Source organism: Salminus brasiliensis, chromosome 18, assembly GCF_030463535.1.
Source record: "Salminus brasiliensis chromosome 18, fSalBra1.hap2, whole genome shotgun sequence".
NCBI lineage: Eukaryota > Metazoa > Chordata > Actinopteri > Characiformes > Bryconidae > Salminus > Salminus brasiliensis.
Window position 1 is genome coordinate 4484329 of NC_132895.1, and position 26846 is coordinate 4511174.

At 44.4% G+C, this 26846-nt stretch overlaps 1 protein-coding gene across 1 annotated transcript in view; it reads left to right on the forward strand.

Annotated features, from left to right (window-relative positions):
* Positions 1-19990, forward strand: part of atp2a2b (ATPase sarcoplasmic/endoplasmic reticulum Ca2+ transporting 2b) — a 43290-nt gene extending 23300 nt beyond the window's left edge. Inside the window, exons 6-20 of the mRNA XM_072662444.1 lie at positions 5912-5992; positions 8512-8597; positions 9471-9935; positions 12474-12562; positions 12662-12764; positions 13816-13947; positions 14112-14231; positions 14531-14749; positions 15121-15456; positions 15894-16114; positions 16228-16430; positions 16630-16715; positions 17168-17301; positions 17717-17834; positions 17930-19990. Of these exons, the coding sequence (XP_072518545.1) occupies positions 5912-5992; positions 8512-8597; positions 9471-9935; positions 12474-12562; positions 12662-12764; positions 13816-13947; positions 14112-14231; positions 14531-14749; positions 15121-15456; positions 15894-16114; positions 16228-16430; positions 16630-16715; positions 17168-17301; positions 17717-17834; positions 17930-18199 (2663 nt within the window). The 3' untranslated portion in view covers positions 18200-19990. The remainder of the gene's footprint in view (positions 1-5911; positions 5993-8511; positions 8598-9470; positions 9936-12473; positions 12563-12661; positions 12765-13815; positions 13948-14111; positions 14232-14530; positions 14750-15120; positions 15457-15893; positions 16115-16227; positions 16431-16629; positions 16716-17167; positions 17302-17716; positions 17835-17929) is intronic.
* Positions 19991-26846: the final 6856 nt, after the last annotated feature.

Below are 26846 nucleotides of genomic sequence, written 5' to 3' on the forward strand. Positions count from 1 at the left end.
ATATATATATATATATATATATATATAATGTGTGTGTGTGTGCACGCACGCGTGTGTATTATACATGATATAATTATTTGTGTATATGTGTGTGTCACTATCCAATCCAATCTTTGTTTGTCTAAATAATCCAGCCTTTTTTCAGTATCAGTTGCTATAATCAGACGTTCTGGACGTAATGATCCAGTTTAGTCGAGACTTTTCTTAAAATGATGTTTTATAGTGTTTAATATCTGATAATCCAGTCTGATCTCCTCCCTGACCAATCAGCTCCCAGCTCCTTTACTACACTGCAGTCTAATCACTTCCTGTGTGAGTGTGTGTACTGGTACACACTCTGGACTGGTATCTGTGGTTGTTGGTCTGCTGGTGTGTGTAAACTGGTTTATAGTGGGTGAATGTGCTGTGTGTGTGATTGGGGTTGCTATAGCGAGTGTGTGTATTAGCATTAGCATTAGCATTAGCCTCCTCGATGCGGTTCTGAATGTTTTCTCCAGTGCTGGTTTATAAACAGAGAAAGGTGAGTGAGCGGTTCTGCGGTTCTCCCGCTGGTAAAACGGAGCGTTTCAGTGAGAGTTTTATAAAGGGTCAGATATTATGGTCTGTTTTCAGGTTTCACTGTGAAATAGCTCCACACTGCAGAACCTCAACTCCTTTATTTACCTTCTGCTGCTGCGGCCGGATGGGGATGATGTTCGTTAATGATCCCTTGAGGCCTCCAGGAGGTGCTCTGAACATCGCGGTTAAAACAAAGACTCGGAACTGGACTGGGATTTCAATAGCCGACACCTGATCCATGAAAATAAGCCTCATTATTAATAATAATAATAATAATAATAATAACAATAATAATAATAATTATTATTATTATGAATGTCTAGTAATTATTGTACTCTCCCATTCACTAAAAGAATAACCACTGTATTACCACTAATAACGATTAAGTGGACCTCTAAAGATGGAGAGTAGTGGCGGGCAATAAATAAATAAATAAATAAAAGGGAGGGAGGGGGAGGTTTCTAAAGGAAATTGGGAGTTGTAGTTTATGTAAGCTCCTGCTTACACCGCGCTCTCTCTCTCTCTCTCTCTCTCGCTCACTCTCTCGCCCCTGCTGGAATGCATTTGCGTCTCTGCTGGGAAGGACACTGCGCGTGTTAGTCTAAGGTATGCTCAAGGCGTCAGTTACCAGCAAACATTAGTCAAAGGCTCACACAGTCCGTTAACAAAAGTAAATAGTGGCTGGGAGGGAGGCTTGGCTAACACTAGCCTCAGGTGGTTTAGCCTGTAGCTGGGAGAACGAGGTCTCCTCCCCACCTGAGCAGTTAGATCTCAACCCTGGTTTAGTGTCTTCATCGATTGAAACTTTGCTTACGTTCTAAATCTTACGAATCGAGGCTCACAGGGATGTACCGAGCTTTATGTACCACGCTGGGCCTAAATTTCCCCCAAATGTAGGTGCACCACCAGGCTCTTGTGTAACCCTTTCCATGCCTTCTGTTGATGATCTCAAGAAGCTTTTCAAGGAGAGCTATTCTTACAGTGAGGGTGTCTACCTAAAGTAGGTTACCCTACTATCTGACCTTTTTCTAACTTGAGCTATATATTGAGTTCATGTTCCACATTCATTACTTTGGTTTAGGGGCGTTCAGACGACCGTGTGTATTTATATAAACTGGATCGTGAGAAATTGTATGGCGGGAAGGCCTGTGGATCCTTGGCCTGTTGGGTCTTAGATTTGAATGCGAAGACATGGATATTATTTCTTCATATTTATTTTATTTACTTGTTTTGTGGTACTCTGCCTGTTAGCGGCAGTAATAAGCACTACAGTGAATGGAAGTGTGTATATAACCTAGGACTGGGCGATATGGGGGGGGTACTGTATCACGATATGTAAAGGCTATTTCGTGATACGCGATATTATAACGATGCATGTGATCACAGACTAAATACATCAGTAGCAAAAGATTCTTATAAGCTGCTATTCAGATACTGCTGCTCCTCATCTAATTAATCCAGTCTAATTACACTGTTAGTAATGAAACCTGCAGCTGATCAGTGTTTATTAGGCACTAACAGTCTCCTCCATATGCTTAGAGAAGCTTATTGTTACCACCATAACCCAATTGATCACGATACGATAAAATACAGTCATTGCCCAGCTTTAATATAAGCCCATTTTCATCCACAGAACCCTGGACAGCTCACACTTTCTCAGGGGTTGGTCGCACCAGTAATTAGGCCCGTCATGATGATTACATTATCGACATTTCGTACATAATACGTACAAATTTCGTACATGATCCTAATCATTTTTGCAGCCCGATATCACCCATTTCAGCCAGTCGATTTGCCAGAGAGCATTAATTTTCCACATTTTTATTAATTAAAAGTTATTTATTTATTATATTTTTTTAAAGGCAGATGTTACGTTGTTACATTGTCATTGTATTCACCCCATAAAGTGGTCTCAACATTACTGTAGTATTGTTTATCGCAGTTACTATAGGGGCAATATATCGCCCTCCAAAAAACGACAGGCCTACCATCTAGTTCACACGTAGACCAGTTGTGACCCAAGTGTTTACGAAGAAGGTGCGAAGGTCAGGTTTACAAGCTGTTAAGTCAAAATGATAGCGCTTAGTACAGGGGGGCACGAGGACCGTCCTCCAGCAAACTTTGGTCGTTGCCCTGCTCAAACACACCTGATTCAACTCAACAGCTAAATACCAGACAAAGTGGGGGTGTTTTAAGTAGGGCAATTAACAAAGCTTACTGGAGGACGGTCCTCTGGGCCTGGAGTTGCGCACTCCTGGCTTTGTGCTTTGCAGATATCGCCACGGTCATGCAAAAATGTTCAGTAAACCTATGAAAAAAACACAAAGGCAGCATAGAAAAACATGCTAACAACAACAACAACAGAGGCAGAAATCAACTTCTAGACCCCAGGGCTGAGGATCCGACAGCCGGAGGGCAGCACAGGTCGCTGATTTCGCTGTTCTAACATGCCTGGCGATTAACGGGTGAGTTAAATGGGGTGTGTTGAGCAGGAAAAGCACAGAACTGTGAAAGACTCCAGCTCTCCAGGTCCTCACCTCTGTTGTAGACTGATGCTCTGATTGTGCTGGGTCATTAAAATAAAGCTGCGCAGTCTTATTAGGTCAGCTTAAATAAACATTAAACGGCTGTAAAATGACTAATTATTTAGTTCAGGTGTAAAATCATAACATTATTTTCTATTATTATTATTATTATTATTCTGAGTCAACACATGCTTGCATTTCCATGGTAGCATGGTTAATGATTGGTTCTAAATGTGTTATCGTATAATCATTTGTAATTAGACGTTACTATCGAAGACCTTTTCCTGCAGATTGAGGAACAAGTACTAACTAGGGATGCACCGATACCACTTTTTTCCTTTCCTTTCCGATACTGATACCAGATATTCAAGTATCTGCCGATACCTAGTACCGATACCGATACCGACTCTGACCAAAATACTCAACAGATGGCTAGCAGTCCCGATACTCCTTAAAAAGACCAGCATGTACTGGTTGAGGAATGGCAGATTTGAAAAGTGTCAAGCTATAAATCAATGAAAATCGCCACAAGTAGGGAATCATCATTTTGCTAAGCTCGACCAAACAGCTTCTTATTTAGGGTTTAAAATTCACATTTTATTACAAGTACACGTCTCTCTGTAAAAGATGTATTAAACTTTAGTGCGTGGCTCTAAAAACAAGCTGCTTAAACTCTTAAACTTTTGGTTTTAGTAGAAAAAAAAATAATTTATTTTTATTTCATAAAATCTGCAAACCAACATATTTTTGTTTTGTTAAGTCTGGCAACAGTTTCATGATATCAGTGCTTTCTATTGCCGACACCGATACCATGTGTAAGTGCCAGCATCTGCGCCGATGCCAATACAGAGTGACGGTATCGGTTCAACACTAGACCCAACCTAACTGGTGCAGTCCCAGTCCAGGTTTGAAAAACCGCTCATACAGAGTTCATCAAGGCCTCGGAAAGGTCAGTACTTTGGCGTTTCCACCCTGGCCGCATCTTCACACGAAGCACAATCAGCTCATGTCCCGTAAACCCTCGTGTACTCGATCGCCATATCAACATACTTCTCCCATTTTTGGACAGTGTGTGCTTTTTTTTTTTTTTTTTTTTAAGGGGGGTGGGGGGCGCAGTAATACAACCCCCTCCAGCTATCCCTTTCTTCCATGCAATGGGGCTCTGAGGCTAATCTGCAGATTGACTTGTCTAGAAAAGGCGATGTGTCCAGAGCTTCATGTTCTGGGTGACTTCAGAGTTCTGTTCTGGGTGTCCAGAGCTTCATGATCCTTTCCCTTTCCGCATGCGGAGTCTCTGTGGAATCCGGGAGCAAGCCTAAGGCCAGATCTAGCCGGAAAGTTTGTCCTGGAAGAAAAAGCCCAGCTGTCGTCACAGAAGCGTTCTTCACATAAACCCAACATTTACACGTTTGAAGTGGATGGTTCGAGCGAACGCTCTCCCATGTGACTAATAAATGTCAGCAGTTGTAGAGGGCTCGTGGATTGGTTTCCTCATTGATTCAGAGATTTGTTTGGGAAAGAATTAGATGTTTACATTGGGCCTTTTTCTTTTTCTTTTTTTTCTCAACGGCAATTACTGAAGCCCACCCGCCACTACCCCCACGTTAATGGAAAGAATGATGCACAGTCTATTTTTATCACTTGCCAGAAAGCACTGGAACTTTTTTTTTTCTGAAGCGTTTGATATCTTGTTCTGCTTCACGATTCCAGAGAAATTGCCAGACCCCAGTTCTCCCAGCATAGTTAGAACAAGTTCCCAGTAACGCAGCTTTTAACTCTGTCCTCCAAAATTTAGATCGGTTTATTTAGGAAGATTCCCGTGTGCATCTGGTATTTGGCCAGTGTAGAGGCTCACATGACCTGATACTAACTATTCTCCCTGATTGAGATCGCAGTATCCGAAGCTCCAGTCCAGATTGTTAATGGTCAAGCTGGTCTCTGCCATGATACCGTGGTGGTATTTTTAGAGGAGAGTAGTTTGGAAAGGGCCATAACAGGAGCTAGAAGGCCGAGAACATGTTTGTTAGTGTCTCCTTGATCTCGAAGTGCTGAGGGTGTGATTGCCGTTGACGTTTTGTTCCCCTGCTTGTAGTGCTTTTGGAGTAGCTGTTAAGCCTGTAATGGCGCCAGGATCATCATGTAGAGTTATGTTTGCAGTCAAAGAGACAGCTGTGGCATTTTGGAAGCGTAGACCTCTCCTCCGCTTGTGCCTCAAGGCTGCGCTGGACGTGCCGCAGTTCCTTTAAACGCACTCAATGGACAAAAGTATCCAGACACACCTCTGAATCGTTGAATTTGCCACAGGTGTATAAAATCAAGCCCCTAAGGCCATGCAGTCAAAGAATGAGAGGTTCTGAAGAGCTCACTGAGCTCCAGCGTGGTTCTGTATGTAATAGGAGACACCGCTGCACCAACAACAACAAGTCAGCTGGTGAAATTTAGACCTTCCCTCCTAGATCTTCCTCCATCAGCTGTGAGTGGTGTTATTATTGAACAGTGGAAGAGTTTAGGAGGAACAGCTCACAGAGAGCAGCTCAGCGTCCACCGAGTGTCCGACCACGTAAAGCTACAGAGCGGGGTCAGGGCCGAGTGCTGAGCTCAGACTTTTCTCATAGTGCAGAAAAGCCTCCAACTGACTCAATAACTGCAGAGCTCCAGACCTGCTGCTGCTGGGGGGCCAGCTCCATATTAATGCAGCCTATGGGGTTAGAATGGGAGGTCATAAAAAAGCTCCTGTAGGTGTCCCACCAAATACACCCTGAAACGCTGTCTTTCCTCTGTGTGCAATGTGCCTATCTCTGACAGCATGCTTTCTGTTTCCTTTCTAGTGGGTGACAAAGTTCCTGCAGATATCCGCCTGACGTCCATCAAATCCACCACGCTGAGGGTGGACCAGTCCATTCTGACAGGTGAGCTGTTTATAGTACTGCAACACTGTTGTGTGTCTACAGGATTTTTTGTTTTGTATACATGTAGGAACTGTAGAGACTGAACATTAGGACAGTTAAAGCAACAGTATGTAGTAATTTTACCTTAAAATGGCAGCTTCAGCTGGCTGTACCAGAGACAGTAGTGGTTCTGTATCATTTACCTTGTCAACAAATGCTCATGTAAAGCATGCCCCAGTTATAAGGGGAGCCCAAGAGCAAAAAAAAAAGCCAGTTGTCGCATAATGCTGCTTTAACGGTAATAACTTCATCATGCTGGTGCATTTGAAAGAGCAAAAGAGAAAAGCTATGAAATTAGTCATAATGGTCAGCTGTCCTCCTGTTCCCCATGTCGGTCACTAAATAAATAAAGCTAGCTAGCTGGGCAGAAGTAGCCATGTCGCACTGCAGCTGTGGTCGGTGGGGGGGGCAGTGGTATGTCTTTATGGCCTCCGTCACTTTCTGCAGTGTTGCAGGGCAGCTGTGGCCTAATGCTAACACTGCATTTACAGAGCTTGACATGTCTGTATCCCATTTGTTTTCATATAGTCAGACGTAGCCCAGCGAGTCGAGTCCTCATTGGTTCAAAGATTTGTTTGGGACAAAATTTGGGAGAAAATACCCCACCCTCCATATAGCAGTGATGGAAGCTCCAGTCCAGAATGTTAATAAGCCGGATTGGTCAAGCTGTTCCTTCAGACGCAGCCCCACGGTGCATGTTAGGCCCTGCGTGTCGAGTCCGGGGAATGCCGGTGCAACAAAAGGCTGAACTTAATGCAAATTAGTCCAAAGCCAAAATGAGGCATCTGTCCAATCAGACGGTGTCAAAAATACAGTGTAGGAAACTATTCGCACTGTATTCAGAATTTCTGGTGAAGCCTGGAGGAGAAGCCCAGTTTAGCCGTTTCAGGGTTCCCTGTGCTTTTTGGTCTTTCCTTTCTGAGTGACGGGGACTCTGCTCAACAGTCCATGTATTCACACTCAACAGCGGTCCCAGCTAAATTCCAAAAAGTGGGGGAAGCGTCTGGGGGGTTGTGAATATCCTATTAAAAAGCCAGACTTCAAAGCAAGCACCTCTGCCCCTGAAACGGGGTCTGACCGTTTTAATCCTAAACGTTTTAGAAACATTACATTTACGTTACCGGTTCGATCCCTAGGACCACTTAGATCCTAAAGGATGATGATGATGATGAAGGCCAGAAAACAGCAAAATGTCGGTGCCACGTGTCCTGCATTCATTTTAAACATACAGGCTTCTGCAAACTTAGTCGGAGACTCTGAGCGGCCACCAGTAAGAAACATGTGTCCCGTAACTTCCGAATAAGCCACCGGTGTTCTACTACAGGACTGAAACGTATCCCTAAGAGGGTGTGTAATGGTTGGTTGGTGTGGCGCAACAGATAACACCACTACCTGCCAGTGAGCTACCACACCACGTGGGAGACTGGGGTTTGATTCCCAGTCTGGGTGATTATGCTGTGCTACACCAGTAAGAGTCCTTGGGCAAGACCCCTAACACTACATTGGCCCACATCTGTAATACGAGTAACCTTGTAAGTCGCTCTGGATAAGAGCATCAGCTAAAGGCCATAAATGTAATGTAAATGTAATGGCTTATAGAGTGTGATATGTAATTTTATGCCATTTTGATGTTTTAATAAAATATTGATGAAGACGACTCACAATCCGCAGTGAAAACGCTCTTTTCCGCTCCTGCCCATCATGTATCCATGACCCTGAACCTCATTGGGAGGTCAGAACTCTGGCCAGCTCAGAAAAGCAGGGAAATGAGAAAGAGGAAACGCTGCATCTCGTTTCACTGCCTTAATTGGCAACAGCCGACGTTCCAGTCCGAGTGCTTTTAGCCTCTCCATCCTTGGCTATTTTCTGTTCTGCTGCAGAACTGGCCATTCAGACAATTACTGATCAGCAATGTCTGCTCTCCCGCTTTCCCTCCCCCCCGTGAGTCGAAAAGCTTCAGTGAAGCAGTGCAGTTGACGCTTTGGTATGGAGATAAGCTTGCATCCCCGCTCGGTAGGAGTTGAGCTGAAAGCTGCAAATCTGTAGTTCCCAGCATTTGTAGACAGTTAGTGATGACCGTTCCAGGGCTTTAAACATTTAAGCCATAAACAGTGATCAAATTTTGAGCGGCGAAGCCATTAATCTCAGTGCTAATAGTCCATGAGTGCAGTCATGGTCTGAAAAAAAGGGTTTCTGCTGGATGTTTAGATTTTCACTGTTTTGTTTAGAGGGATGTTCACACCCAGCTTTGCTGTGAATGACAGCTTTGGACTGAAAGACACAAGAGAAGGCAGTTCTTAGGTAAACGAGGGCGCCAGCTGGGAAGAGCCTTCCAGTGTTTCCTAACAGGCAGGCACACCTGGACCACTTGAGACAAACTGGCTGCAGGACTGAAGCACACACGATGATGATGATGGTGATGGTGATGATGATGATGCTTTTTGCTAACTCCCGTCCTCTGTTTCTCTGCATCTCTGTAGGAGAGTCCGTCTCAGTCATTAAACATACGGACCCGGTCCCAGACCCACGCGCTGTTAACCAGGACAAGAAGAACATGCTGTTCTCTGTAAGTGTGATATCACCCCATATGACTGCTGCTGTTTCCTCGCTGTAGGGGGTGTCTGGTTTCTCTGTGCATCAGAGCGCTCCTGCAGTTGCTGGATTGAAGAACCTCTATTGTGTTGTTTTAAGTGTTTCAGGTCATCCAGTTCATTTTAATATAAGATAAAATTGACACGTAAACATGCAATGCAGCTATCAAATGACCATCCCATTTATTGAAGATAAAGGTTTATATAAAAAAAAATTTATAAATAAATAATTTATATATATTTATATATATATATATATATATATATATAGTGTGTGTGTGTATGTATGAAATATATGTGTGTAATATATTAATATCGGATGATATATTTATATATATATTTCTCATTTTGAAAATAATTGAAGTAATGTATGATTAATTCACTTAGAACTTAAGTGATTTTAATTTTATCTGCTAAAAGGGTGTGTGTGTATATATTTGTGTGTGTGTATGTATGTATGTGTGTGTATATATATTATATATGTATTATTATTATTATTATTGTTATTTGTGCAAATAATTTGGCCTAAAACACTTAATTTAGCTTTTCTCAGGAAATAACGCTTGGAACACAATCATTAAGACACTTTCCGTAGATTAAATAAATTAAAACTAGTAAAACTGAGATTAGTAAAACGTAAAATATTCATTTAATAATCTTTAAAAGGTGTAAAAATGAGATCAGACATTTAGACTCTGTTTAATGGGGTTAAATTGAAGAGGTCAGGGTTGATTGACTAGCCTGTATGCTTCATGGTCAGAAGAAAAATGAAATTTGAGTAATCTGACCTTAAATTCATTGGATTTGAAGCTTCTCTAAGTGTCGACGGTTCTTCTCCGTGTTGACAGGGCACCAACATTGCGGCAGGTAAAGCCGTGGGTGTGGTGGTGGCCACAGGCGTGAACACCGAGATCGGCAAGATCCGGGACGAGATGGCATCGACGGAGCAGGAGCGCACCCCTCTGCAGCAGAAGCTGGACGAGTTCGGAGAGCAGCTTTCCAAGGTCATCTCGCTCATCTGCATTGCAGTGTGGATTATCAACATCGGGCACTTCAACGACCCTGTGCATGGCGGCTCCTGGATCCGTGGCGCTGTTTACTACTTCAAGATTGCCGTGGCGCTGGCTGTTGCCGCCATCCCCGAGGGGCTGCCGGCGGTCATCACCACCTGCCTGGCCCTGGGCACCCGCCGGATGGCCAAGAAGAATGCCATCGTCCGCTCCCTGCCCTCCGTGGAGACGTTGGGCTGCACCTCGGTCATCTGCTCCGACAAGACGGGCACCCTGACCACCAACCAGATGTCTGTCTGCAGGGTGAGGACAACATAAGGGCTTGTTGAGTTGGGCAAACTTTGCGCAATGATGGCAGACGTCCCAGATAGCCCAGTTGGGCTAATGTTAGCATGATGGCAAAAGTATTGGGACACCTGCTCATTCATTGTTTATCCTGCTTTTGTTGTTGTAACTGTCTCTACTGTCCAGGGGAGAAGAAGGCTTTCTACTAGATTTTGGAGGATCATTGCTTCACGAATTTGATTGCATTCAGCGGCGAGAACATTAGTGAGGTCAGGATGTTGGATGATGATCACCACCCCACGTCTTCCCCAACTCCCCAACTCCTCCTAAAAGTATTGCATAGAGCACCAACCGTCCATCATTCCAGAGAATGTTCACAGTTCTTCCACTGCTCCACAGCTCAATTTTTTTTTGGGGGGGGGGGGGGTTTACTCCCCTCTATTAGCCCTAACCCTGGCTTTATTAGGCAGCATGGCGCCCATAGGTTTGTGTCCTATTCTATGGGCAGTACTTCTCTACCGAAACTAGACAAGCTGTGTGTGTGTGTGTGCATTTGCACATCTGTGTCAGCAGTGGGTGCAACTTAAAAAAGTAGCTGAGTGCATTCATTAGAAGGGGGCAGTCATCAGGCCAGTTATGCTTTCTTGGACTCCTGGCCATAGATGGTTATGGCATGGCTGGGGAGATGAATAACAGCGCCTAGTTACACCTTGGGAGCCCATCAGTGAGCCCATCAGTGAGCCCACCAGTGTATATTCAGACAGTTGCCATATCTGATGGTATAATTGCAGTTTTGTGGTGTTTTGTTTAGGTCCTGCAGCTCTACTGAGCAAGTTGTTGTGTTTCGGCATCGGGACAGAGTTACTGAGGCCTATTTCCATGAGTGCTAAGTAATTTGTGCCTTATAGGGGCTTGCTTTCAAAGAGGACGAGGCCGTGACGAAAGCACATCCCTGATGTAATACAACACAAGCTTTCCACTTCCTTTGTATTCTCTCTCTCTCTCTCTCTCTCTCTCTCTCTCTCTCTCTCTCTCTCTCTCTTTCTCTCGCTCACGCTCTCTCTCTCTCGCTCTCTTTCTCGTTCCCTCTCCCCCACCCCCAGCGCAACTCCTCTGGGAGTGCTGATCAGTATGCAGTAGTCAGTTACTTGCAGTAGTGTTGCGTAACTGACCTTGTGTTTAGGATCTGCCTCTGATCCTCAGCAGCTCTGTCGCTGGAGGCTGCGCACACACACATACACACTCCTCTTCCTCCTCCTCCTCCTCCTTCTTTTTATTCTTCTTCTTCCTCCACGCAGTATGCAAATCTCCCCCTCCCCACCACCTCCATCAGCAAGCCCAAGTTTCGGTAGTTCAGATAGACGTGGGAAAGGAGGTTGCGCGTGTCTAATCATACCTCATCTTGTTGACATGACTGAGCAGATCTGGTGCCTCAGGCTCTGCTGGAACGCAGTTATGAAACGTATGTCAAGTCAAATGGGTCTGATCTTAGTTCTGGGCCTTCCTTCGGTTGTTTCGGTGATTTGGAAATGGTGATTGAGCTGCTGCTGCTGTAAACAGTCAGCTGAGCGGTCTCCACCGAGCTGTTCTATATTAAAAAGGTTGATTCTAAAAATGGGCAACAGTCATCAAAGAATGCCATCGAGTTTATATTTATCTCTTTAAAATCGCCCACTTTTTCCACTCGCCCCCTCCTGGCTGTGACGAAACAGTGTCTTGTTGTCAGTATAACAACCTATCCAACCTATCCTATGACAGAAAGGCTAGTAATGGGGAGGTTGGCCTTTTTGGGCTAATTGCACTGAGCCACTGAGAGATGTCCGTATGTCTGAATATCATAGAACCATCATTCCAGGGAACACCGTTCCACCGTGAGCTGTGGAGCACTGTACCCTCTGGAATGATGGATGGTGCTCCATCCAATATGTCTTGGGATAAGTTGGGAATGAGGTGGGCTTGTGATCATCCAACATCCTCTCCAAAATCTATTTGAAAGCCTCTCTGAAGAGCGGAGACAGTTACTCCAGCAGGATAAACGGTAACAAATGAGCAGGTGTCCCTATACTTTTGTCCATGTTATCATCGTGGTGGAAGTCCTGGGAAATGGTTTCCTAAAAAGTAGGACCCTGACTTGTCTTTGTCCTTACAGTTACTCCAGCAAAAGCAGGATAAACAGCAATAAATGAGCAGGTGTCCCAATACTTTTGTCCATGTTATCATTGTGGTGGAAAATGCTGGGAAATGGTTTCCTAAAAAGTGGGACCCTGACTTGTCTTTGTCCTTATAACCCCCCTGCACCCCCCCCCCCCCCCCCCCCTCCGGCTGTATATCTGCTGTAATCTGCCATAAGTCATGACCGTGTGCGTCTCTGTGGACACTGACCCTTCGTTCGCCTCCCCAATAAGTGTGCTGAAGTGTTTACGTTATGTGGTGCTGGTGTTCCCAGGCAAGGTGTTGCAGGATCTTCATAGAAGCCTCACTTGGACATCTCTGCAGGGAGTGTGCGCCACCTGCTGGATATTTGTTACTCACTGTGTGTGCGCTTGTGTGTTTCAGATGTTCATCGTTGACCAGGTGGAAGGAGACAGCTGCTCGCTCAGAGAGTTCACCGTCACCGGTTCCACATATGCACCTGAAGGAGAAGTGTGAGTGTTTTCAGCATGAATATTGAGACCCGTTCCTATAGTCCGCTTTATAGGATGACCTTCCTCTGTGTTAACAACGCTCTCTCCACTGCTGCTCAGGTACCAGGACGGCAAACCAGTGAAGTGCTCCAAGTATGACGCTCTGGTTGAGATGGCCACCATCTGTGCCCTCTGCAATGACTCATCGCTGGACTTTAATGAGGTCTGTAATTGAAGTAGTAAAAAATTCAGCAGCTATTATTCTAAGAAATCGGTCGCTAAAATTTGACGACTTGATGAATTGGCAACGATTAGGTGGCAAATTGAAAGAATACATAATTTAATATTTGTAATTTCATCTGACAGGAAGTCATGCTTTTTATTGCTGCATAATTTGATTATTTTAATAAATATAATATTAAATATGTAATATATTATATTAAGTGAAATTTAATATAAATAAATAAATAAATAAATACCCCGCCTTTACTTTTTAATAGTTCCTTCTTTTTTCTTTAATCTTGGAAACGATGCATAGTTTATTATGCTTAGGAAAATGCAACTACATTGAAAATGTGAACCTTATTGACAGTAATGGAGTAACTGGTTATTCTGGGCTGTCAAATCAGTTTTTCCAGAATTGATCAGGTCTTCTGTTTGGATCTTTAGGCTTCTTCATAACTAGTTTCTTTGATGATGATGATGATGATGATGATGGTTGTGGTGGATTGGTTGCTATGGGGTTACTGTGGATTTGCTAGGTGGTTCCTAAGAGCTTTTGGCTTTTAATGACTGATGTCTTTGATTATAATAATATAGCAACTATGGTGTTGCTAGGATCTTAAGACTTCTTAATGGCTGGTGAATGATGATGATAATGATGATGATGATGATTTTAATATCATAACTAGTGGTTGCACAGCTTTAGTGGTCCCCACTTCCAGGGGTTTCTACTAGGCCACTAGGGTTATACTGGGATTGCTAGGTGGTTGCTAGGATCTTTAGGCTTCTTAATGACTTGGTGTCTTTGATATTACAATAATCATAATAATGATGATAATAATACATATACAATATAACAAGCTTATATATATATATATATAAATTATTTATTGATGAAGAGAAGGAATATTATTAATAATAATTGGTTAATTACTGATATAATCAATAGTTGACACTGACAGCTTTCATCAACAAGTGTACAATGTGTGGCAATTCCTTGAATGAACCCATTTCATACATGCTCTGTCTCGCGTGTATATTTCTGTCCCCAGGCCAAAGGCGTGTATGAGAAGGTTGGAGAAGCCACAGAAACGGCCCTCACCTGCCTGGTGGAGAAGATGAATGTGTTTGACAATGATCTCAAAGGCCTTTCCAAGATCGATCGGGCCAGTGCCTGTAACTCCGTAAGTTAGCCATTTGTAGTCTTGCCCTGATCAATGAGATTCCCACACATGCTGTTGGAGCATCGTAGCCTGACCACATCCACTGTATATGAGTAGCCAGCCGACTTGGTGTTCTGGCCTCTTTGCAGGCAGGAAGTAATGTTTGCGTGTGCTTTTTTTTTCAGGTAATTAAGCAGTTGATGAAGAAAGAGTTCACGCTGGAGTTTTCACGGGACAGGAAATCCATGTCTGTGTACTGCACCCCCAACAAGGCTCGCTCCTCCATCGGCAAGATGTTTGTCAAGGTGACCAGAGCAGCAGAGAGTTTTGCATGTGTACTTTTGTACGAACGCTGAAGGTGTGGTCAGTTTACCTTTGCTTTGACCTGACCTGACCTCACCTGGGCTCCAGGAACCTTACTGCTCCTTACCTTTGTAACTTCAGACCTGGATTCTCTCCTGATGATGGTCTTGGCTCTGCTGTTGCAGCTAAAATCAATACAGACACAAGGAAACTGATTCTTTATCAGTCCTGCTCTGTGTTTTATGGTTCCAGGCCAGAATGCAGGAAGTTAATTGTTATATATCCGTGTGTGTTCATACAGGGTGCTCCAGAAGGTGTCATTGACCGGTGTACACACATCCGTGTGGGCAGTAATAAGGTTCCTCTGACGGCAGGCATAAAGGAGAAGATCATGTCTGTGATCCGTGAATATGGAACAGGGAGGGACACGCTGAGGTGCCTGGCGCTGGCCACGCGGGACAACCCCATCAGCAAAGACGACCTGGTGCTCGAGGACTCTGCCCGCTTTGTAGAGTATGAGGTCAGTGACCCTGCACTCTTTATGAAGGTCCCAGTCTTCTAGTTCTGGACGGTCTAAATCCAGCGATTTCCTTGCTCATACAGTCATGTGAAACAGTGGACAGCCCCCTTGTCATCCACCCCCTCCCCCCCCCCCCCCCCCTTGTCAGGCCTCTAAGAGCTATTTGGATCTGGCCATGATGGTGATCTTCAACCATCAATCAAGAGCAGACCAGGCTAAACGTCTGAGGTTTAACTAAGACAGACTCCTCCAGAGTAATCCTCTCCAGCCATGTTCTAAACATCTGCAGGTTTTCATGTAGTGTCCTAATATTTTCACCTGACTGTTCAACTAACGATGATGACCGCTGTTCCCTGACTGTTCCACTGCAGACGGATCTGACCTTCGTGGGCTGCGTGGGCATGCTGGATCCCCCCAGAGCCGAAGTGGCTGCCTCCATGAAGCTGTGTCGTCTGGCAGGGATCCGGGTCATCATGATCACTGGGGATAACAAGGGCACGGCTGTGGCCATCTGCAGGCGCATTGGCATCTTCGGTGAGGATGATGATGTCTCGCGCATGGCCTTCACAGGTCGTGAGTTTGATGACCTGTCTCCTGCCACCCAGCGAGAGGCCGTGCTGAGCGCCCGCTGCTTCGCCCGCGTCGAACCGTCGCACAAATCCAAGATTGTGGAGTACCTCCAGTCCTACGACGAGATCACTGCCATGGTAATGCTTTTTTTTCCCTGTATTAGCAGTGTATTATATATTATTTTTATTGATATACTCTGGAATATCTGTGATGAATTTGCCTGTGGTTCATTATTTGATATTGTTTATTAAGTTTAGTTGATTTTCTTCTTTTGTAGATGAAAATAGTTGAAGGATAGTCAAAAAATAATCTATAAGGAGGATCTATTGCACCTCTAAGGGTTTAAAATTGTGATTAAACCTATTTTCATACATTATGACCATTCTCTAACAAATATGAAGATCCTTAGGGCCCATCCTCAAAGGCTTATATAATTAATCTTATTTTTAATTGTCTTTTTTTAATCTCTTAAGTATTTACAGATATTATTAAAGTCCATTAATCATTTATATTGTTTATAACGTCTCCAGTTACCGACTTCTGGGCCCTTATTGTCCCTTTGTTTTTCTTCCAGACTGGAGACGGTGTGAATGATGCCCCTGCTCTGAAAAAGGCTGAGATTGGAATTGCAATGGGCTCTGGCACGGCTGTGGCGAAAACCGCCTCCGAGATGGTACTGGCCGACGACAACTTTGCCACCATTGTGGCGGCGGTTGAGGAAGGCCGAGCTATCTACAATAACATGAAGCAGTTCATCCGCTACCTCATCTCCTCTAATGTTGGAGAAGTAGTCTGGTAAGAATTCAGGTTTTCAGGCTTGCTGGATGTTCGCGGCCACAGTTTTCACACTGATTGTCATGTTCGTATCTAGAAAACGACATAATTCCCTGCATTTGTGTGTGTGGCAGCATCTTCCTGACTGCTGCGCTGGGCTTCCCGGAGGCTCTGATCCCGGTACAGCTCTTGTGGGTGAATCTGGTGACTGACGGCCTGCCAGCAACCGCGCTGGGCTTCAACCCTCCTGATTTGGACATCATGCAAAAGCCTCCACGCAATGCCCGCGAGCCCCTCATCTCCGGCTGGCTCTTTTTCAGATACCTGGCTATTGGCTGTGAGTTCATTAAGAAGTATCAGTAAAGCCTTAATGATCTGTTCACGTGTTTGTGCTGGATGTGTCTGGACCTACAACTGTTGTAATGCTGCTGCTAAGCAGAGAGGAACCCTAAAGAGACTTGGAATGTGTTTTTATTGGGTGGGAGAACATTTAGAGGTTAAGTGTATCTGAGCTTTTTCAAATCTCTGCTCTGCAGGTTATGTTGGTGCAGCCACGGTTGGTGCAGCTGCATGGTGGTTCATTGCTGCTGAAGATGGTCCCCAAATCAACTTATACCAACTGGTTAGTGCAATTTTATTAATATTATTTTTTAAGATTGTGTGAAATTTTACATAATTATGCTCTCAGATTGTTAGAGATGTTCTTTCCATTGTTTTATTGTATTTTTATCATGAATGAACCAATAGAAATGCTGCAAAATCTTTTGTTTACATCAGTTTTCAATAAATGTTAAGGGACTCCTGTAAAGTTACCGTTGACCTGACCTGACCACTGACATGCTCTTGCCTTATTTGTGAAAATTTTATACTTTTATATATTTATATATTATATATTTTATACATAATATATGTATTCTTGTAGCTAAATTTCCTAAATCAGCATCCAAACCACAGCAGATCTCAGTACTAATGATCAGTCGTTCAGTCTCCGCAAAGAAAGCAAAGCCTGCTGCAAAAACCAACAAACAAAAAACACCCTGAATCTCATGAAGCTTCTCTGATTTCTTCCTCCAGAGTCACTTTCTCCAGTGTGGACCAGAAAACCCTGACTTTGAGGGCGTCAAGTGTGAGATTTTCGAGTCGCCGTACCCCATGACTATGGCCCTGTCTGTACTGGTCACCATTGAAATGTGCAATGCCCTCAACAGGTGAGTGTAGTGTAGGAAGTGCAGGTCAGCAACTGTCGGTTGGTGTGGCGCAACAGATAACACCCCTACCTGCCACTGAGCTACCACACCATGTTGGAGACTGGGGTTCGATTCCTGGTCTGGGTGACTGTGCTGCGCTACACCAATACCCAAGAGTCCTTGGGCAAGACTCCTAACACTACATTGGCCCACCTTTGTAATACGAGTAACCTTGTATGTCGCTCTGGATAAGAGCGTCAGCTACATGCCGTGAATGTAAATGTACACTGTGATCAAGGAGGGTTATAAACTGCGGAGTTTTGTGTCTACCATGCCTTCGCACACTCATCACTTCAGTCATGTCCTAAATTGCGATGAGTTGATCAGGTAATTTTCTAGCTGACTGATTTGTGATTTGTATTTCTGCTGCTTTCAGTGTATCGGAGAACCAGTCCCTGCTGCGCATGCCTCCCTGGGAGAACGTGTGGTTGCTGGGAGCCATCTGCCTCTCCATGTCCCTCCACTTCCTCATTCTCTATGTGGAGCCTCTTCCAGTACGTTTCTGAGTGATGGCTGACGTGGGTAGCTGCTTGTTTTTTGTAAGCCCTTCTCCCTCCCTCTGATGTTTCTCATCTTCTCTCGTCCTCAGATGATCTTTCAGATCACCCCTCTGAACTTGACCCAGTGGCTGATGGTGCTGAAGATTTCCCTGCCGGTCATCCTGCTGGACGAGGTGCTCAAGTTTGCAGCCAGGAACTACCTGGAGCCCGGTAAAGAGCTGGACAAGCCAGTCGGCAAGGGCTGCTCGCTCAGCGCCTGGACAGAGGGCATCTCCTGGCCCTTCGTGGCGCTCTCGCTCCCCCTGGTGCTTTGGATCTACAGCACCGACACTAACCTGGCCGAAATGTTCTGGTCCTGACTCATATCATGAGCACAAACCCCAACCCCTCACCCCCTTCCCCACCACCCCCTTCCCCACTCACCCTGTATGTAGATAGAGAGAACCTGTGTGCGTGTGTGAGTGCCAGTGTGTAAGAAGCGTGCCTGTGCACCTGTGGAAGTGCACGAGAAGGACAGAGTTAACACGAACATAACAATAATATAAAAACGTAACTGTTCTTTTTTTAAAAAAATATGTAGTGGGCATGGAGGGGACCACATAGAGCTGAAGTCTTTAAGTATTAGTGATCGAGGTTATTGTTGTTATTACCACCACATTCGTGGGGTTTTTCTGCTGGTTTGGTCTTAAAACGATCATGATTTTTGTTGCCTTTTAATATTTAATAATTTGGAAGCATTTTTCTTAATTCCTGAGGTATCATTTCAAACCAGTACAAATACTAATTGTCTTTTCTTTTTCTTTTTCTTTTTTTTTTTTTTTTTTGGTCCTCCCTTTGAGTGCATGAAGAGAAGCTCTGATATGTGTACAGAGATTGAACACTATTTTATACAACTCATCTGTCTTTGGTCCTGCTTCGAATGGGTCCCTGGGCTTTGCGGGCTACGTCTAGGCAGCCATCGAGACCACAGTTAACCCCCCTTTACGTGTTTGATTGATACATATCTGATGTTGTCCCTTAAAGCCATATAACGTAAGAAGTCGGATCATCTCGATCGTATCTCGGCCTGTTTGTATGTGTTTCAGCATTTCGTCTATAATAGGAAACAGCACGGAAGATCCTTCTTCCTTAGAAGAACCACTTTTGATTCCATTATTAAACAATAGGTGCAAAAGTATCCAGACACTCCTCCTTTAAACGAGCGAGTTCAGCTCCTGACACCGGCATTTATTGAGTTGGCAGGCACGGCTTATTTAATCGCCTTAGAAAAGCATTGCAGATAAAACGGGACACCCTGGAGCAGCCCTGCTTGAGTCAAAATCACCATGCCCGGTGCCATCCAGTCCGCAGAGGGGTATATACAGCTCTGCAGCTCTGAGCTACTAGTTAGACCAGTGGAGCTCCGGCCAGAACCTCTGTTATAAGTTTGATTGGCATTTTTGGTCTAAAACTGCTAACTAATCATCCGTCATCAGTACCTGACCTCACTAATGCTCTTGCTCATCGCCGAATGCCATCAAATCCTTGCAGCAGTGTTCTGCAAATTTAGTAAAAGAGACCTAGTGTAGGAGAAGTAGAAGCTGCAATTTAGCTGCATCTCTGGAGGAGCAGATGTCTACAAACTTTTGGCCGTGTAGTGTAGATGTAATGGGGAGTGAGGAACTCCAGAAGTGGTTCTCCTACAGGTTCCCTTTGGAGAACCTTCTGTAGCTAGTGGATTTTCGAGCGTGTTGCAATCTGGTGGCACGTAGCTGAACAACCAGTCCGATTGGAGCGTCCCTGACGGCTGTCTAGACGTGGCCGTGACTGATGGGGGTGGGGGGAGTTGTTTACCTTCGTTTACCGTGGTCTCCAGTGTTGAATGTTGAACTCTTTCAGAGCCAGTGGACAAGCGCAGAGTGGCGGTGCGGGTGCGGGATGGATGCGTGGACTCTGCGGGATCCTGACGTGAAAGCTGCATGTTCTGTATCATGTTCTCTGCATGCGTTACGTGTGGGTTTTCAGCTGTTCATTTAGCATTTGTCTGTCTTCCCCTTTGTACAATAACCTCCTGTTTGTTTGTTTGTTTGTTTTTTTGTTGTTTTTTTGTTTTATTACCGTAAAACCAATTAGTAAAGCCAGTTTTTTCTGCACTAGGCAGAGCACAGCTACCTCAATACAGTCTGATTGATTAGTTCCTCTCTGGTTGTATCCTCCCACTTAGCTTCACACATTATGACATGGTTATTGCGTTGAGGTGTGCCCCTATTGGCTATTGGCTTGTGCAGAAAAATCCAATCATCCCTATATATATATTTCTTTTTCTTTTTTTATATTTTAAAATTGACTCGTCTTACTTTAGGCATTTTGTTTTTGTTTTTTTTGTTTTTTTTTTGAGGCAGGGTGGGGTGGGAGACACGGATGTAAATGTTACCACCAGTTGGATCAGGGTCGGAGACAAGAAGGAGGAGTAAACACAATAGGTTTAAAAACCACATTTAGGATTAATTTTTTTTTTTTTTTTTTTTAAGTTTTACAATGCAAAACCAAAATGTTTCACTCAAATTTTTTTTTCTACTTCAAGAAAAAATACACTCTCATGGACCATTTGAATTAAACAGTTGCGTGTCTCTTTATTTTCTTAATTTTATTGCTCATATCTTTATATCCGAGGACGTGCGTCGAGTTATCAGGAGCAAATATACTTGAATACAGAACCGAGTCGGTGTACATAAACGAATCAAGCGAATTAAGAGCAGCTGGTGGAGCTTCCTCGTATCCAGCCTGTCTCATCTGTCTGCACACAGCACACGTACCCAACAGTACCGATGTGCATTTTATACTACTAGAGATTTATGGCGCTCAGCTTGCAGCAGTCATCCGCCGCCTAGTCCTTGCGTGCTGATCGTGTTTGGTGCCAGGTGAAGCATGTCGCTGTGCCGTGTGAATGGCACTGCCAGTGTTTTGGTATCTAATACGATTCTGCTTTCCCCCCCTTTTAATGCCTTCAATGGGCTTCCCGTTAACCAAGTAAGTATCCCTAACGTTCCTCCACACGTTCCTCACTACTAAACATATCAATGCTGTCCCGCAAAATCCTTCAGGCCCGTTCTTCATTACATTTTTGGACACTGGCTTAGAATGGCTCTGCTGTCAAATGGCCGGGCCTCAAGTTCGTATCCCGAGCCATGCCGCTTTGCCATCAGCAGCCGGAGTCTGAGAGGGCACAATTGGCCGGGTGGGTAGATGGCGCTCACTCTCTCTCCATTCATCATGCTTTAAGCGATGTTGGCCGGCACGGACCAACAAGTGGCGTGGCTGCCGTTTAAAAAGAGGGTGGTGGCTGACTTTTCATGTATCCGAGGAGGCCTCCTAGTGGAGCAATGAACGGGATGGGTTAATTGACAGAATCGGAGACAAAAATCTCGAAAGTGGAGATGCAAGGTTTTTGCGTGACAGCGACCATGTGCCACAAGATGCTTCTGAGAATTCCTGAATACACTTACCTTTTATGATTACGAAGAACCTTAAAAGGTTACCATAGAAGCCATACATATCCAACAGTTTGTAGACACCTGCTACATTGAAACATTGCTGTGAGGATTTTATTGTATTCCACCTCAAGAGCAATGGTGATGTCAGTTACTGGTGTTGGATGATTAGTTGCAATGCTTCCAATTCATCCCAAAGGTAGTGGATGGAGCTCCATCATTCCACTGTCTTCTACAGCCCTCTAGTCCCGTGGATCCCAGCCATGCTCCTGGAGAACCCCATGCCCTGCATATTTTAGCGTTTACCCGGCTCCCGACACCTGTGATCCAGCTAGTCAGCTAATTATCAAGCCCCAAGGCAGGCGGTGTTCTCCAGGAGCAGGGTTGGAAACTACAGCTCTAGCAACCACATGATGTTAGGGGTCGATGACCTTAGGCTCACATGCATCTCCCCCAAAGTGCAAGTGTATGTCTGTGGAGATTATACAAGCAGTGTCTACATATTTTTGGCCATATAGTGTTGCTCTTGAGAGTGACCCTTCCTCAGATCTGCTAATGATCACTGCTGGTTCTCTGGCTGCATTACAGGCAGTGAGGCCTAGAGTTGTCCTTTCCATTTGGATCAGGCTTTGATCAGGCACATAAAGGGGCTCACATTGGTGAAACCTGGCCTGGGTGGGTTCCCGGTGGGCATGTGCTCTGAGTAGGTTTGTTTATCTCTGTTGTTACTGGGCTGTTTTGGGCTTCCCAAATGGGCCCTAATCATTACAGCCCACCCTAAAATCTCACATGGGTCCCATTTAGGCCCCGTTTGCCGCATACAACTCACATGGGGTCCATGTTTAACCCCCCCTGGTCTCATCACTGACACTGGTGGGCCTCCATACATGAAGCCCAAGGACATAACTTTCTGATTCCCAGTTCAGCTACCCATTCAGGCCCCATACCGGCATGTTATCCGGGATATGAGCGGATCTATATCTATAAGTATAAAATGGATTTTTGTCATTTGATTTGAGCACATGCTGGTATAATGCACTCATCCCATAATATACACTATATCACATTGTCGTGATTGGCTCTGAAAACACATTTTAGGCCCAAACTGTCTCAAAACTATAGGAAACCGGTGATTTAGGCTTCGGGCCTAATCAGGCCTGAATAACAGTGCTTTTCATCCTGAGCCATGCCGCTTTGCCATCAGCAGCCGGAGTCAGAGAGAGCACAATTGGCTGAGCTCTCTCCCATCATCACATCAAGCGATGTTGGCCGGCACAGGCGTCTGTTAGCCGGTGTGGTGGAGCTGGGGACCCGGCGCTTTCCTCAGAGCATTGCCGCATCGGTCAAAAGCCGGTGGCTGGCTTTGCGACCATCAGAGGAGGCGTGTATTAAGTCCTGCTAGCATTGCTAGCGCCAGGGGTTAGCAGGGGAGCATCTCACACCAAACCCACATCTTACAGTGTTGGGGAATGGAAGCAAGGGTTGCCAGATTTTGTGAAATCAGTGCATTTCATGGCCTAAGGCAGTACCCCTGTGGAAGCCTCACTCAGGGGCAGGGGCGCTGCTATGGATTTGGGGCCCCATGAAAAGATATCACAGTGGGCTCAACAATTGTGGCAATTCTTAGCGACCCGGTCAGTCACAGAGCCTCAGAACGGTCCTAACGACCCCCCTCAGATGCATTAGTGATACACAGAGTCATGCAGTGTTAGCCACGGTAGGCCGCACTCCTTTCCTAACCCTCTTCCAGGCCATTGATGCTCATGTTGTCTCTCTCTCTCTCCTCTTTCTCTGCTTCTCTCTCTCTCTCCCTCTCTACAGCTTGCGCCTCGTAAAGACGCCCCCCCCCTCCCTTCAGCTCGTCGTGGAGAACCTGCAGGCTTCTTCTTCTTCTTCTTGTTCTTCTTCTTCTTCTTGTGCATGTGTTTTTCAGTGGCATTCCCTTCTCCATGTCATACGCTGCATGATCCATGTGCAGACCAGGGAAGACGAGCAGTCCTTGCACTGAGGGAACCGATGTTGAAAATAATAGTAATAATAATAATAGTAATAATAATTAAACGGTAGTGAAGGACCCTGACCGGACTACAGCGATCACTGGTGGCTCCGTAGAAGCTGAAGGCAGTGCTGATGAGTGTGAGTGGATGCTGTGTGCAGACAGGGTCCTCTACTTTGCATGACGAGACACAAAAATGGTGTACCATTCTTAAATGCTGACCCGCAAGGAGAGTTTGGAAGGAGTACTTTTTCGTTTGCTGTTTTTTTTAATGTGTAAAATGTCATAGTTTTATATACAGTATATATATATATATATATATGTATAATATATAGGACACTGCATGCCTTCAGTTGTAAGTAGCCAAACGATTTGATCTATATTTCTATAGTAATTTGCTGTGTACATTGCTGCTCAGTGCTATGACATGAACATCATTTTACAAATAAACTCACCAGTCTGATTTTACTGACGCAGAGTGTCCCACGTCTCCCTCTGTGTTCTACTGGCCGTCAGAGCCAGGCACAAGGCATACTTGTGGCAATACGTGGCTGCTTAGGGCCCTGACGCCACCCCGGCGCCACCAGGGGCTGGGAAGACCTCCAAGATGTCATGATAAAAAATACATATTTTAAAAATAAAAAAGTTTTTTTTAATGTTAATTAATATAATTTTAATAATGTTAATTAATTCATTTTAATAGGTGGCTCACCAATACTAGGTTAATCAGATATGTGCAGCTTGGGTGGTGGATAAAGGCCCGGCTGTGGTGGTGGGCCCGATGCTTGAAAGCTAATTGGGGGGTGATGGTGCCATAAACACCAGTTCAGCGAGGTCCTCACTTAGCTTTTCCCTCTGCTGTACAACGTTCTGCAGCAGGGAGCACCTGATTGGTTCTCTGATGACAGCTGTTATCTAGTCCCAGGCAGTACCGGTGAAGCTCAGTATTACAGTAGTTCTCTGGATATGTCATGGTAGGACAATATGTGTATAATCCCACAAAACTGGTGGAGTTTACATTGTGCAATAACAACAAATAAATTGACAAAAGTATTGGGACACCTACTGATTTTTTTTGTTTCTTCTGAATTCAGAGGTATTGTGTTGGAGTAACTGTCTCAGTACTGTTAAGGGAGGAATAAGCTTTCTATTTTTTGGATTGGCATTGCTGTGAGGATTTGATTCCATTCAGTAACAGGATGTTGAAGTCATCTCATACCGACTCCCCTAATTATTCCAATAGTGTTGAATGGAGCTCCACCACCAACCATCACTCCACTGCTTCACAGCTCAATGCTGGGGGGCTTAATACCCCTCTACTAGCCCACGCCTGGCATTAGGCAGCATGCTGTGACTGAATGTCTAGACACCTACACATACACTATATGTCCAAATGTTTGTGGACACCCCTTCTAATAAATACATTCAGCTACTTGCACTCTTTGCTGACACGGGTGTGTAAATGCAGCATCAGCCAGTATTTTCTGAACGCTGGTATACTGGTCAACCAGCACCACACCAGCACCGGACAAGCGCCAAACCAGTATAAACCAGTATTTGTTGTGTTTTTAACACTGGTATGATGGTCAACCAGCACCAAACCAGCAACAGACCAGTAATAACCAGCATTTGTCTGGTTTTGAACACTGGTATACTGGTCATCCAGCACCAAACTATCATAAACCAGCATTTGCTGTGTTCAGAACAATGGTATATTGGTCAACCAGCACCAGACCAGCATAAACCAGCATAAACCTGTATTTGTTATTTTCTGCACACTGGAATACTGGTCAACCAACACCAAACCAGCACTGGACCAGCGCCAAGCCAGTATAAACCAGCATTTACTGTGTTCTGAACGCTGGTATACTGGTCAACCAGCACCAGACCAGCACTGGACCAGCGCCAAGCCAGTATAAACCAGCACCAGACCAGCACCAGACCAGCATAAACCAGTATAAACCAGTATAAACCAGCATTTGCTATGTTCAGAATGATGGTGTACTGGTCAACCAGCACCAGACCAGTATAAACCAGTATTTATTGTGTTTTAACACTGGTATGATGGTCAACCAGCACCAAACCAACAACAGACCAGTATAAACCAGCATTTGCTGTGTTTCGAATGATGGTATACTGGTCAACCAGCACCAGCCCAGCACAAAGCCAGTATAAACCAGTATAAACCAGTATTTGTTATTTTCTGCACACTGGTATACTGGTCAACCAGCACCACACTAGCATAAACCAGTATTTGTTATTTTCTGCACACTGGTATACTGGTCAACCAGCACCACACCAGCATAAACCAGCATTTACTGTGTTCTGAATGCTGGTATACTGGTCAACCAGCACCACACCAGCAGCACACCAGCATAAACCAGTATAAACCAGTATTTGTTATTTTCTGCACACTGGTATACTGGTCAACCAGCACCAAACCAGCACCACACCAGCATAAACCAGCATTTACTGTGTTCTGAACGCTGGTATACTGGTCAACCAGCACCAGACCAGTATAAACCAGTATTTATTGTGTTTTAACACTGGTATGATGGTCAACCAGCACCAGCCCAGCACCAAGCCAGTATAAACCAGTATTTGTTATTTTCTGCACACTGGTATACTGGTCAACCAGCACCAGCCCAGCACCAGCCCAGCACCAAACCAGCATAAACCAGTATAAACCAGTATTTGTTATTTTCTGCACACTGGTATACTGGTCAACCAGCACCAGCCCAGCACCAGCCCAGCACCAAACTTGAGTGTGTGTTCAGCCTGTAATTACTCCCACCTGACGCTAGAGGGCGACAGAGACTAGGCCTTGAGCACAGACGGCAGTGCTGAATGAGCGTCTACAGCGAATTTGCATATAATGCAATCAGTGGATACGTGTGTTTATTTATTTATTTATTTATTTATTTAATTATTTACACGTTATTAATAATTACTTGAGCGCGCATGGGCTTAAAATTGACCAAAACAAAGGCACCGAGAGGTAAATACAGCACAAATAATAGAGAGGCTTCACTGGTTTAGTAAACATCTGTATTATTAGAAGTAAATTAGTATTAATAAATAATAAATTAACGTTTTATTTTTTTATTCACTTTTGTTTATCTTACCTAGCTGTCATAATTGCTTATAACGTGTAAAACCTCGTATTTACGCCTATACTTATTATATATAGTGATAAAAATAATAATAATTACATTACATAAGTCAAAGTCACGTAAAATAACGTGCAATAAGAAATACAGGCCATGCAGTAAACACTAGGCAATAAACAGAGGCTTGTGTATTATTGTGTGTTTATTATTATCATCAGTGCATATTAATGCATATTGATTACTATTAATTAATTAATAACTTGAAATAAATATGAATTATACGCTATTCCAAGTGTCTGTCTATTAAATAATCTAAATAAAGGAGCAGGTATGATGCTGTAATGCATGCTTTCACCCTGTCAGTCATATCCCGATGCCCAGCCCTTTCCTGCATAAGCCCCGCCTCCCTCAGACAGTAGCTCTGTAGGCT